Consider the following 14,491-nt stretch of genomic DNA (forward strand, 5'->3'; position numbering starts at 1 on the left):
GTATGTTGGATTTGTGTAGTTCTATACATATACGTTACGAAATACTGTGAGTCTATGTTGTTTCTATTTTACTTTAAGTTATATATATTTTTGTCTTATCTGTAAATATACTTTTCTAACAGCAAACATCATATTTATTGTCTTTCTGTACATTTTTGTTGTTTTATTTTATTGCAGGCTTGCTTTGGCAATGTGGACGTCTGTTGCCCATGCCAATGAAGCCAATTTTAATTTAAGTGAATTACAGTATGCCTACCCAAGACCTTAGTAAAAGTCCTGGAAATCTTTCCTTTGTGACTCTCTCTCAACAGTCAGCTAATGTAAAGATTTGCAGTCGGATTTTTTTCTCATGAAATGTGCAGTCTATTTTACTCAAACAAAACAAGCTAATTAAAGAAATCTAAACTGTGTATCTGTTTCTTTGACTTTTATAAACAGCCCTTATATTTAACTCATATGGATGGGTAGAAATGTTGCTAATGAGCAAACAAGCTGTAGTCTGAGTCTCCCTTACTCCCCCATAATCCAAAGACTGCAGACACTTGTAACTTGATGACTCATGATTCATTTAATTGCATCTAAACGGGGTGTTTGGGTTTTTTTTTTTCTTAAACCGGAATGTCCGAGCCGAGGCTGGTATCTTAAAGGCAGCACGAGAGCACGTGTTGGAGCCTTCTGGAAAGCGTCTCTCCTTTCGAGCCCGACCAGTGCTCACTCCCAGCCGGCGGTACTTTTTACTTTTACTTCGCTGGTTGTGCTGCCTCGCCATGGCTGCGGTGAAAGCTCTGAATCCGAAAGCAGAGGTGGCCAGGGCCCAGGCCGCTCTGGCGGTGAACATCAGTGCCGCCCGGGGTCTCCAGGACGTGCTGAAAAGTAACCTGGGACCGAAGGGGACCATGAAAATGTGAGTGCCGACTGAGCCCTTTGTGCAGCACGCGTGCTAAGCTAACTCTGCTAGCTAGCTAACGTTAGCTAGCCGCGCCGGTAAACTGTCTGCGCAGGTAGCAATATTTTCATCCTGCCGCCGCCTTATTCTGCGTTATTGTGAAAACTGGGAAGAGTCCTTTGTCTGCTAATTATCCCCCTGCTTTAAGAATAACTATATCACAGTTTAGGCCCCCGCTTGCTAACCGGATAACGGATTTTCCTGACGCACGTTGCCCTGCCCAGTCATCGTCACGACCAGTTTTGACAACCAGCAAGCTAGCGTTAGCATGTTAGCATCAGCCGGCAGGCAGATTACGATTAGGCTAAAATCAGCATAATCATTGGTTAGGACTCAGAATCATAAAGTTTGAGTTAACCTAGCGTTTGCTTTAACGTTAACTATTGTGAGTAAGTAGCGGGTGAGTTGACATTATTAATATCTAACAACAGGAGGGTGAATTCAGGAAGTTTAAACACACAGCTCACAGTTTCTCACTAATCTCTGCCTGTCAGACTGACTGACTGCACAGTTAGTTAACTATCGTGTATGGATAAGACATGGCTGAATGAAACTTTTATTTATTAACTGTTGACCAGCAGCACACAAGCCCACTGCAAGTGATGGGGGACCAGCCTTTGCTTTGTCCAGTTAGCATTAACTCTTCCCTGTCTGTTGGGTCCGCAGGCTGGTGTCTGGAGCAGGAGACATAAAGCTGACCAAAGATGGCAACGTCTTGTTACACGAGATGGTAAGCAGGTGCTGAGCAATGAAATGGCACCTTTTCTGTCCTATTGTCTCCTTCATGCTGTGTTGCATTCTTCATTGTTAAAGAGGGACCACACCCCTATGTGCACTACTCAGAATTAAACTCAAGTGAAACACTAAAATATCCCTAAATTTCAGTGGTGTATATGGATGCTATTTATGCATGATGAATAATTATATTTAGCATATTACCATATAAAAACAAATGATGCATTGTTACATGTATGATTCATTAACTACCTAATAGGGCTGAGGGAATACAACTCCAATAATAATCTTCATGCTGACTGATATGTGTTTAAAGCACAGACGATTTAAAACATTCAAGTAATGACAGCTGGCTTTTAAGACCTGAACAGGATTTTAATCTTTATACTCAATTAAACAACGATATTGACAGTTTTGGATTGTGTATAAATAAAGCAACGCTGCAGTTTGATGCTTATGTTTGGAGAATGTGCATCATTAAAGAAATCCTGCTCCTTGATTGAAGAGTTTTTGTAGATCAACATGTTTAAGTTTGTCAATCTTTTCTCTTCCTGGTCCTCCTCAGCAAATTCAGCACCCGACAGCCTCACTCATTGCAAAGGTTGCCACGGCGCAGGATGACATCACGGGAGACGGAACCACCTCTAACGTCCTCATCATCGGAGAGCTGCTGAAGCAGGCTGACCTCTACGTGTCGGAGGTAAAGAGACAAGCCTGTCTAGTTATCCATCCAGAATGTGCACCAGTCTTTTTGATACTGTCACCATGTTTTTTTTAATGTGATTTGGCACGTGAATCTCTTCAGAACACATGGTGACATCAGGATGTATTTTCTTTCTATAACTCCCTTTGATTTCCTGCTGTAGGGTCTTCATCCAAGAATCATTGCTGAGGGCTTTGAAGCAGCGAAAGAGAAAGCCCTGGCTACTCTGGAGGAGTTGAAGGTGACCCGGGAAATGGACAGAGAGACCCTCATCAACGTAGCGCGTACCTCCCTCAGGACCAAGGTCCACAAAGAGCTGGCCGACCTGCTCACTGAGGTGAGATTTATGGGAACAACCTTTGGTAGCGAGCTTTTTATTTTATTTGTTGTCCTATTTTAACTGCTTAATGTGACTTGTTTGTCTGCAGGCTGTAGTAGACGCTGTGCTGGCCATCGCTAAACCTAATGAGCCCATTGACCTGTACATGGTGGAAATCATGGAGATGAAGCACAAAACTGACTGCGATACACAGTGAGTCTTCATAAAAACTAAAGACTTTGAACAAGAAACAATTTGTCTCTTTACTGATGGTGCTGCAGAGATGTAAGGGCGTCCCAGACATTAAAGAGTTGCTGCTTTTTCCCCTTCCTTTTGTCAGACTGATCAGAGGGTTGGTGTTGGACCACGGTGCCCGACACCCAGACATGAAGAAGAGGGTGGAGGATGCCTACGTGCTGACTTGCAACGTCTCTCTGGAGTACGAAAAGACTGAGGTCAACTCTGGCTTCTTCTACAAGAGCGCCGGGGAGAGGGAGAAGCTCGTGGCTGCAGAGAGGAAGTTCATTGAGGATCGCGTGCAGAAGATCATCGCCCTGAGGGACCAAGTCTGTCCCAATGGGGAGAAGGGTTTTGTCGTCATTAACCAGAAGGTAAAGTGTTAAATGTTATGTGAGAAATACTGCTCATAAAACTTTAAACATATTAGATACAGTTAACACAATATTATCCCATGGCTTTACCTCTAGTTCTTTTTTTCTGTCTCTGAATCTGTTTACCGTTAGACCTTTACCTTACACATTAGTTGGGTAAGATTAACAGAAATGTGATTTATCAAACCTGTTTTTTAATCAAGTCTCTGCCACTCAAATCCTGTTAGTACTTTTTACCAAGTTACAGGTCATTTCACTGTTTGGCATAAGAACACGAGGCATTTTATGATTCTCACCATGTGCACAGTGAACACCCAAGGGTGCTACCGTGGCTCCCCCTGGTCTCTTGCATCTGTGCTATAGTAAATCTGATCTGTACCTCTGCATTAGAAGAGTCCGCTCCTCGCTACATGTATTCAACGGATCAGAATAAACTTTGCATCGCTGAAAGATTTATTTCTTGAACTGATGAAGAATGGAAGTTAAACATTTTCTCTTTATTGTGTAGGGTATTGACCCATTCTCCCTGGATGCTCTCGCCAAGGCAGGCATTGTAGCCCTGCGCAGGGCAAAGAGGAGGAACATGGAGAGGTAAGAAAATAACATGGCTTTTTCTTGTATAATGGAAGTGGTTCGGTTGTCTTTTAGAGTGAGCGCCTGTGAAAAAGTAGAGTTTACTGCGAATATGCAGAAATTAAAATGAAAACATCACTCAAACCCAGCCAGCTGTTGTTTTCAGAGAGCACCATGAATGCACCACAGTGCTCCTGCTTCATTAGCAGTTTTAGTTTGCTTTGCCACAAGGGAGTGCTCTTTAGCCTGTGTAACGGAGGCAGAGCAGCCAGAGCAGGCCAACTCTCCTTGTCTGAATCTTGTAAAGAAAAAAACATTTGCCAAAGGTCTTAAGATGCATTTAAGCAAAGTCTTTACTTGAATTTTTGAAGATCCACAAGCTGTCCTTTTGGCCACGCTAGCTCCAGTTATTTCTTTATTCTACTATCTCTGATTGAATCATAAAAATAACAGTTGAAATTGGGAATCATGATGCATTCACAAGCTTCTCATATGGTACCAGTTGAGTTTTGAAGTCGTAATGTGGAAACACCATGGAAGCTATTCCCTAAAATGACTAAAATACTGCTTTACCTTTAGCAGGATTGATGTTAATAAAACCCTTTCTCAACAAATCAAGATCACTCTTCATGGACTGAACTAATCTTTACGAACTGACACCATCAATTACATCTGAGCCAAAAAAAATGATATGCAGTATGTAAATTAATAGTTGTTGTTCTTACTTTATGCCCATCTGTTGTAAAATGCAGTTGGTGTCACTTGCACAGCGAACACCCAGGGATGCTCCTGTGGCTCCCCCTGGTCCTCTGTCTGTGCTACAGTGACTCTGGTCTTTTTCCTCTGCATTAGTAGAGCTTCAGTCTCTCCTACATGTATTCAGCTGATCAGAACAAACTCCCCAATGTTTTTTTTTAAACCAGGGATTCATTTGGTTATGAGCACTCTCTCTTGTCTCATTGAGCCTATGACTATGTTTTAATGTTATTTTCATCTTTTTTCTTTGGGTAGTGTCTAGCTCTGGCTATTGTGGAAATCCTTGGCCAGTTTAGCTAGTTGACGTAGTTTGTAAACATATTGTGAATGTGAAGTTGTAACATAAGGCTGAGCAAGAAACAGAAACTTCTGACATGATCACATCACTGACTCACGATGGCACTTTCAAGATGCAAAGATGCTAAAATTGATGGGGCATTGCATATTATAATGGTATTGTGCCATTTGCTTTTACTACATTCTGAGATGTGACTTCTTACATTCTGGGCCCATTTAGTAATTCTTAATTTGTAAAAATTAATTTGTTTTGTTTCAATGGATCAATGAAGACATAGAATGTATTTTAAAAAAGAGGTTTTAGAAATCTGCAGTATAAGAGGCATTAGACCTCAGTGATTGAGTCAGCTTGATTCACTCTCAGCAACACATGCACGGACACTTGCAGCTGTGGACAGGCTGCTGCACATCCCCAGCTGCGTGTTGCTGCATGATGATGTTTCTGTGATGTTAAATAACAACAAAGAACTGAATTATTGTTATGTGTGTTGTTCCGTCTGCAGGCTCACTCTCGCATGCGGTGGCATTGCCATGAATTCAGTTGATGACCTCACACCCGATTGCTTGGGAAATGCTGGTCTGGTTTATGAGCACACACTGGTGAGTCCTTTTTTTAAGTTTTTCTGGATGTAATTTTGGGTTATATTTTGAAAAACAAATGTAAAGGTCTAATGCCTGGAATCTCTTTGCATTGATTTACATTTATGATGCCAAGAAAGAGTTAACTTTTCTCTGTTCTTGTTTGCAGGGAGAGGAGAAGTACACATTCATCGAGAAGTGTGGAAACCCTCGCTCAGTGACCCTGCTGGTAAAGGGACCCAACAAACACACCCTCACACAGATCAAAGATGCTGTTAGGGATGGTTTGCGGGCAGTCAAGAATGCCATAGAAGATGGTAAGACACCAAGGAGCACATGTGCTTGAGTAATTTAACTTCGTCTTACACATCCATTGCTATGTTCAACATTATACACTTGCAGTTTTTTAAATTGCAATTCCAAAAATATCGGTTTCCTTCAAGGTACTTTTGTACATCCTCTGTAGATAGGTTTTCCTGTCTTAAGTGACTCTGTAAAGCCTTTTCAGATTGTTTTCCAAATGTAATACAGATAAACCATATGTAAAAGGTCTGTAGATCCATTCAACTAAATTCTTTCCTGTTTTGTAAAACGCAGTTGTCATTTGCACGGCGAACACCCAGGGATGTTACCATGGCTCTCTCTGGTCTCTTATGTCTGTGCTACAGTGACTCTGGTCTTTACCTCTGCACTAGGAGAGTCTTATCCTCTCCTACATGCATTCAGTTGATCAGAACAAACTCCAAAGTAGTTCTTAACCAGCTATCCATTTTGTTTTTAAACTCCTTGTTCTTGCCTTATTGAGCCGAGACAATTGTATGTTTTCTAAGTATCTCTTTTTCATTGTCTCTTCAGGGAGTGTCGTGGCCGGCGCAGGTGCATTAGAGGTGGCTGTGGCGGAAGCTCTGGTAAAACACAAGCCCAATGTGAAAGGCAGAGCCCAGCTTGGAGTCCAGGCATTTGCAGATGCTCTCCTAGTCATCCCCAAGGTAAGAGATTTATTCTTTACCCCCAAAGGCTTTCAATGTTTCTTTGCCTTCTGTGTTCTATAAAAAGCACTCATACCATATCGGTCTCTGTTGATTATTCATTTTGTATCTTCCTTTTGTAGGTTTTGGCCCAGAACTCTGGCTACGACCCACAGGAGACCCTGCTGAAGCTGCAGACAGAGTACAAAGAGTCTGGTCAGCTAGTTGGAGTCGACCTCAGCACAGGTCAGAACCACAGCATACCTGTTCATAGAAGATTGAGTTACGCACTATATTTCTAGATACGGCTGGGTGATATGGCCTATGAAGAATAATGCTATATTTTTAGGCTATATAGCGGTACACAATGTACATCTTGAAATCTCCTCAAAAACACTTCATAAATGCTTGATTTAACTGACACAATGTAATTATATTTCTATATATTTTTGACAAAGCTCTGTCAGATTTTAAAATCTTTTTTGGCGACTATATGTTCTTAATATGTTTTTGAATAAATACAATAAAAACGAACGTTTAAAGAGTAGCAGAGTTTTCACCTCTGTCTCGTATCATATCCTTCTTGACACTATTATTTGTTCCAGTCATCACAAGCTTGTTTATTTACTTATCCTCTTGTTTTTCAGGGGAGCCCATGGTTGCAGGAGAGGCAGGTGTATGGGATAATTACAGCGTTAAGAAACAGCTTCTCCATTCATGGTGAGATTACACATTTTAAAGTCAAGAAGACCAATTGAATATTTGAAATTACCCCAATACATTATTTAATCAATCTCTTTTGTGGATCTTTGTTCCTTTTACAGCACGGTGATCGCCAGCAACATCTTGTTGGTGGATGAGATCATGCGAGCTGGAATGTCTTCTCTCAAAGGTTAAAGGTCAACAGAAGAAGCTGCAGCTGTTCTCATACTCACAGGGATAGTTGTTTACCGAACGGTTCAGTCAACGTGTTCCCGCTCTCGGAATCTGAAGCACCCCAGTCTGATGGACAGCCCGCTGTAGACACCACGACATCCATCAGTGTCTGTCAGAAATCATCGTTATGCTAGTCATGGGTTTGTTTTTTTTCATGGATTTGTCAATACCTCCCTCTGATTGGTTTATTTATGAGATTTTGTTAAAAGCACTGACCTCTGCCACACAGTTTCGTTTCCACCCATTAAAGGTTTTCTCGGCTCTTGAAGAATTTGTTGTGTTTTATCTTTGCTCATCTTCAAAAATAGGCTTTTTCCTGCCTGGAGGAGTGCATGAATGTTATGAACCACATAAAGACGAAGCTTTTCAAACCGCAACACAAGCAGCGATGGAATGTAACATAAATAAACTAACCTTTTATGGTACGTGAACTCTAGTATTTCAATTTTCTTCTCCACTACATATCTAAACAAAATCAAACTCAAGCAAAAGCTGTAGTGAACTCAAAGAATCAGTTTTTGCACAAAATTAAAAAAGGTTGTAAAAAACGTAGGTTATCAACAGAACTTCTGAAGTGTGACAATTATTTTGTACACCACATATACAGGTCTATAATATTTCTTCTACCACTGGAGAAGATATATGGAACATAGAGATGGAAAGTTAGTTGGACTAAAACAAAGAATTTTAGTTAAAAACTAACTTACATAGCACTTTTCTAAACAGGGTTACAACGTGCTTCACGGCAAAGAAAGAACCAGCAACAACAAATAAATACTCTGGCGCTTCGACCTCCCAGTCTGAAACACTAGATGCACAGCTAATCGAGCTAACCAGCTAAAGGCAGCTACAGTTAACGGTTACTCTTGTGCTGCTGCCCCTTATTTGTTTGGAGTATGAATTCAACAGGTGGCCAATTCTTTATATTGCATGTTTGTTTTTGTTTTTTTTTTGTTTTTTTAAACCCAATCAATTTATTGTTGATGCGCTTGGTTTTTAAATTTGGATATAGGTCAGTGACAAATAAGGGTTTGCATTATGATCAATTCAAAAATGTTTTTAAAAAATTGTTTTAAAAGCTTGCATCAGGTTTCCTAAATTTATATTTTGTATTTATGTTGGTTTCATGTAATTTGAAATAGCATTTGAACTATTTTTTACGAAAGCTAAGACTGATTGCCCCTGAAAATGTCAAGTGGTGTAACCACAACAAAAGGAGAAATATTAAATATTTCTTTCCACCTAGAGTGTATGCAAGTGTACTTATAAAAACAGTTACTTAATTTTAAAATATCACATGAAAATAGATTTTATTAGGATTATTTTAAATTAAAGTATGCGTTTTTGTAATATAGAGCAGGACAAATGCTGAAAACACTTTGTGTTTTCTAAATAATATTTGACAAATTATGTATAAACTGTTAAAAAATATGTTAATACATTGCAATAGAGGATTACATCTTATTCCACATGAATTTTCCTGTGTATTATAATATTTTTATGAAAAATACTGGTTACACCAATTGACACAAACCAGTTACACCACCTGACTATGTTGCTTCTACAGTCACAGGCCATTGTTTGTTGAAGAAACTGGCACTAAAAATCAAGCATGACAGTGAACAAGGTCAATTGAACTTTTTAAAATAATTTTCAATGAAGAAAAAACTGGTCTCAGGGCAGAAGTCGTATTTTTCTGTTCTCAGGGCAACGTAGTTGGACAAAAGGGAGTCAACTGTCTCCTCTGGCCTCAGGGCAGAAGTTGTTTTGTAGGATTAAATCCAGAAATTTTAGATGAGGTCTTCAAAAAGAGAATGTATGCAAGTAATTTGTACATTTATTTTCAAATTTGAACCTTTTTAAATTCAACTGAACCATAAGAACACAAAAATACGTATACAGTAGTATATCTTCCTGAAGGTTTTGAAATATGACGAAAATAAATTTAGAAATACATAAGAAAAAGGGGACTCGTTTCATCAGCTGATTGTCTTTAATCTCGCACGTTTTTGATTAATGCGTCACTTAAAAGGGATTGTTGTTGCTCATATTTTCGACATAAAAAGTTGCAGTGATTAATTGTCTTTTTCAAAAGGTTCGCGTCATTTTCGACAGGGTTTTAGTTGATTTAATACAGTACAACTCTGTGTCATATTTAGTATAATTTCATACAGAGAAAAATACATAAAAAGGAAATGACCGCCTGCGTGTTTTAGTTTCAAACAAAGCGGAACCTTTAAGTTGACACGGAACGCGTTTGACGTTGAACTCACTTCCGTTGCGACGGTAAAAGTTGTCCGACAGGGACACGTAAAAACATGTTATATCGAAGTTTAGGAATTTCCTTAGCTAGTTGACTCTTAAACTTATATTTATAAATGTATAAATAAACGTAATATCAAATTAATGTTAGCTAACATTAGCTTGTCAAAAATGAACGTTAACGCGGCGTCCTGGATCTCTGCTCTGTGTTTACTGACAGTGGCCGGTAAGAAACTATATTTTAATTTCTGAACATAATGTACATAAGGCAGTGGTTCCCATAGTGTGTGGGGAGTCACACTGGTGTGCCGTGGGGCAAGTCCAGGTGTGCCTTGGGAATTTGTTAAAACCATAGATTATTATTGAAATACACAGCTATACAACAAGTAATTAATTAGTTTTTAATTTACTATATCCTTTGCTGTACACATTCACTTCCAAATACAGAGGCAAAATCTATAGCCTAAAAAATCCTTTAAAAACCCTTCAGGGAACTAAAAGTAAACGTGTTTAAAGTGATTAGATAACACATGTTGTAGAGGCTATTTTGCACAGATAAGAATACAGGTGTGCCTTGAGATTTTGGCTTGCCCTTTGGTGTGCCTTGGACACAGAAAGTTTGAAAACCACTGACATAAGGTATATAAGTGTGTTTGAATCAACACGAGTTTCCTCCTGACACCCAGCAGCAGATGAGATGCTGAACATACCAGGAGGGAAGATGTTAATGGGAACCAGTGCGGCTGATGGGAGAGATGGAGAGTCCCCGTCCAAAGAGGTTGAACTGCTGCCTTTTCAAATAGACACATATCCTGTCACGAATGGCGATTTCAGGTAATAAACATTGAAGCGTGATATTAAAATGATTGATAATGAGTTGAATAATATAACAAAGGCAGTGAATCGTTCATTCATTCATCACAGAGACTTTGTGAGAGCACAGAAGTACAAAACTGAGGCTGAGACGTTTGGTTGGAGTTTTGTGTTTCAAGACTTTGTGACAGAGGAGCTGAAGAGCAAAGTCACACAGAGGATTGAGGTACAACTGAGCATTAATTAATAATTTAAATCATTTATTCATCATCATTTATTAAGACCTGCTGCTGTAGTTTGACACAGTGGTGGAAAATACTGTAACTAAGTGTGAATTTGAAGTACTCATACTTTACTTGAGTTATTCCATTTTATGTTGGTGTGTACTTCTACTCCACCACATTTCAGAGTGAATTTTGTTTTTTTTACTCCCACAACATTTATTTTTTAAATGTAGTTACTAGTCACTTCACATATTCATATTACTAATACAAAATATCAACATATAAAATAGGATACAATATCATATAAGGTCTAAGGTATAACCTCTACGAGCTTCAACATTTAAGTGATGTGTATATTAATCTATCAATGATTATAATCCAATGACATTTTGAAATATATATTTTTAGTTACATTTTTTCCCCCCTAAATAATTAATTATTTAAAAAACAAATGGATCAGATAACGAAAATAAAATCAGTTTTCATGTGACTATAGACCGTACGGACCGCAGTGTATATTTGTATGGCAGTCTTGTGAATAACTTTTACTTTTGACTTATTTTCTCATTGTTTCCATCCAGTCTGCTCCTTGGTGGTTGCCTGTAGAACGAGTGTTTTGGAGACAGGTGAGCTGCTTTCCATTGTTTCTTGCACATCTCCTAGCATGCCCGTATTGCCTTCTGCTTCACTGACCCTCTACTTCTCAGCCTGCAGGACCTGGTTCAGGTATTCGGGAGCGCCTGGGCTTCCCGGTGGTTCAGGTGAGCTGGAACGACGCTCAGGCCTTCTGCCAGTGGAAGGGCAAGAGACTGCCTACTGAGGAGGAGTGGGAGTGGGCTGCACGTGGAGGGCTGCAAGGTACACAGTCTACACTGAAAGCATACAGAGTATACGCTGTATGTTTCATGGTTATGATGGAGTTTTGCACCTTTTTGATGATTTGTTGCATCTAATCTTGACTGTCATCCATTAAATAGAGCTAGAACTGCATGTTAATTTACACAGATGCTTCTGATCAGTCTGCTCCATGGAGTAAGCAGCTCTGAACAACAGATTAGGTCGTGTTTCAGATGCAGAGGAGAAGTGTCTGCATGCATCGAAGAGGAAAAACTTGTTTTCATGACCACCCGGCTCTATAATTAGTATATAGTTTCATTGTTTGCTGTCATCTTATCTCTTTCCAGGTCGGGCTTATCCCTGGGGAAACAAGTTTCAGGCCAACAGAAGCAACCTGTGGCAGGTTAGCCTACAAAAATGCATACTGCCGTTGCATTGGCACAGTTTATTGTCCCCATAGGTTGCTTTGATAAGGGATTCATTGATATGGTTTTGTTTTTCAACAGACATGTGTGATAGTTTTCGACTCATTTCTGAATGTTATGACACTATTTTCTTCAGATGAATATGCTAGATTAAAATAAATTACGCTTTATAAGACTTACCCATCTAAAGGAATCTGTTTGTTGTTAAAGACCTTGGTGATTTGATTGTGTTGCTAACTGGACTACTGAATTAACTGGGATACTTTTCTAATAATATTGCAGTAAAAATAATGTGTTGGGTACAACTTTACTCTTTAAATGAGTGAATACCAATATATATTGTGTATAGTTACTGTATTTTATTATGGCTTAAAATGAAGAACGTGCTCTGTAAATCTTTTTTCTGTACGTTTTAGGGATCGTTTCCAGATAGAGACACTGCGGAGGATGGATACCACGGTGTCTCTCCTGTCACAGCATTTCCTCCTCAGAATAGTTATGGTAACTGTCTGATAGTTTGAAAGTGCACTCTGTAGTTTTGGGGAAGAAATGTTAATCAGAAGAGAAAGATCTTCCTCGTCTGATTTTTTTAATGCCTAAACAAACAAAATAAACAAACTCTTTGTTTTCATGAGTAAATAAACAAACTGACCTTAAAGGACAACACAGTTTCATACTGTTTTACTTTTTTTATATGTGGCGGACCCTGCCACCTTTCTAGCTTCAAACAGTGTTCTGAAAACAGCTTGTTTATTCAGAAAAAAGATGAATATTTCTGAGTTGGTATTATTACCTAATTAATATTGTAAATATTAAAAGTCTGAGTTTGAATTTCTTCAGTAAAAAACAACATTTATGAGATCATATAAGATTAGAAGTGCTGCATGGTAATAGAGATGTATTTAGTTTAAAGACTGGTGTAAATATGTATCTGTTAGATCAACCAACATTGTGGATTCTTCCTGCAGGACTGTACGACATGATGGGGAACACATGGGAATGGACGTCCACACCCTTTCCAGGAGCACAACCAATGTTTGTGCTGCGTGGTGGCTCCTGGATCGACACAGTGGACGGTTCAGCCAATCATAAGGCACGAATCACCACCAGGTGAGTTATTAAAAAGAAGAAAACACAACATTTCAGGTTCTGATCCTGCAGAGCTACTGTACTGCAGTCCTGACTAACTGATGGTTCTGACTGTGTGTCCATCAGGATGGGAAACACTCCCGACTCCGCCTCTGATAACCTGGGATTCAGGTGTGTTGCCAGCGATGGACAGAAACAAGGGAAGAAAAAGGACAAAAATGAACTGTAGCAACAAAGAGAAAGTCAGAAAGGACAATATGTTGATTTGAACCAATGATGATTCAGGAGTTATTAATGGATCTGATGACTTTTAAGGTGAAAAATCAGGGACCAATTAAATATTAATGACTAACAATGAATATTAATGAGTGATGATTGTGACGGGAAGATGTGAGAGTAGAAACAAACTGTATTTCTCCTGTGGAGAAGTTTTTTTTAAATGAATTTGATAAAGAACACATAAACATACTAATACCTAACATGCAAGAAATAAAAAAAATTCACAATAAAGTTCCTTGTTATTCCTTTTTCCATAACGTAGTTGTTCACACACCGAGACAATAAAAGCGTGACGCTGATACTAGACGCAGTCCTGACTGAAAAGAGTTACTGGAATGTCTCAGTGAAAGGAAGAAATAGGACACTGTCAGGATTGCTAGTCTTCCTTCTACACGCTAGGTTGGTCTTTTGTCGAGCGTTTTTATGTGACTGGAGAGTAAATTGGTCCGTTCTTTTGGTCCCCGCCTCCTCTAATCCTGTCTTTGTCTTTTTGTTTACTTTCTCATCGCGAGTGGCCGACTGAGTGGTTGTTTGGACTGATTCTGTGGACCAGCACAGATAAGAAGTTTAATCACAGCTCCAGTTTTGTTTAAGTATCAAGTAACTGTATAAAGACAAACCTTGTGCCTGTTCTTAAGGAATGATGGAGCACTTTTCCCAGCCACACAATCCAGACATATTAAGTGAAGTGGAATGTGCTTTTATGTTTTCACTGTCAAATATTTACTTTATTTAAGGCACAATATGAGTTGGAACTATTGCAATTGTACATTGAACATGTAGCCTAGTTTTTTATTTTGTGTTTGTTTTAAATGTAAATAATGCAAAACTACTTTAAATTTGACTTTTTCTCTCTATTTTCATCTGTAATCATTGTATCTGAACATCCCCACATTTCACTGAGCACCTCCACAGTACATATTTGAAGCAGTTTTTGAAATGCAGCCTCTAAAATTGGCCTCATGATGTCGTTTATATAATGATAACATCTCGTTTGTTCAATACTTACAAGTGTGGAAGTCTAGAAGCAACATTTCCGCCCGTAAAGAAAACAAAAAAAGATTGAAACTTCATGAAAAAAATATTCCCACTGTAATTATGACCCTTCATCTATTTTATTTTATTTATTTTAATTTATT

The 14,491-nt window shown here is 38.9% G+C and overlaps 2 protein-coding genes and 1 non-coding gene across 4 annotated transcripts; all 3 read left to right on the forward strand.

Moving 5' to 3' along the window:
• Positions 1-662: 662 nt before the first annotated feature.
• Positions 663-7,694, forward strand: cct6a (chaperonin containing TCP1, subunit 6A (zeta 1)). The gene is made up of 13 exons (XM_073479305.1): positions 663-904; positions 1,613-1,676; positions 2,247-2,381; positions 2,548-2,721; positions 2,813-2,916; positions 3,044-3,314; positions 3,823-3,905; positions 5,444-5,540; positions 5,689-5,836; positions 6,375-6,508; positions 6,631-6,733; positions 7,135-7,207; positions 7,312-7,694. The coding sequence occupies exons 1-13, from the start codon at positions 768-770 to the stop codon at positions 7,382-7,384; spliced, it is 1,596 nt and encodes a 531-aa protein (XP_073335406.1). The 5' UTR covers positions 663-767; the 3' UTR covers positions 7,385-7,694.
• On the forward strand, positions 4,650-4,785 carry LOC141007778 (small nucleolar RNA SNORA22). The gene has a single exon (XR_012180037.1). It is a non-coding gene; the product is annotated as a small nucleolar RNA SNORA22 (small nucleolar RNA).
• A 2,000-nt stretch (positions 7,695-9,694) lies between the features above and the next one.
• On the forward strand, positions 9,695-13,583 carry sumf2 (sulfatase modifying factor 2). 2 transcript variants are annotated; one of them, XM_073479411.1, is made up of 9 exons: positions 9,695-9,911; positions 10,375-10,519; positions 10,610-10,724; positions 11,304-11,348; positions 11,430-11,580; positions 11,907-11,962; positions 12,401-12,485; positions 12,953-13,094; positions 13,200-13,583. In XM_073479411.1, the coding sequence occupies exons 1-9, from the start codon at positions 9,830-9,832 to the stop codon at positions 13,300-13,302; spliced, it is 924 nt and encodes a 307-aa protein (XP_073335512.1). In that variant the 5' UTR covers positions 9,695-9,829; the 3' UTR covers positions 13,303-13,583. The 2 variants fall into 2 exon arrangements, with proteins under 2 accessions (XP_073335512.1, XP_073335511.1); XM_073479410.1 differs by having other exon boundaries at positions 9,731-9,911; positions 10,372-10,519.
• Positions 13,584-14,491: the final 908 nt, after the last annotated feature.

This window comes from Pagrus major, chromosome 13 (genome assembly GCF_040436345.1).
Source record: "Pagrus major chromosome 13, Pma_NU_1.0".
NCBI lineage: Eukaryota > Metazoa > Chordata > Actinopteri > Spariformes > Sparidae > Pagrus > Pagrus major.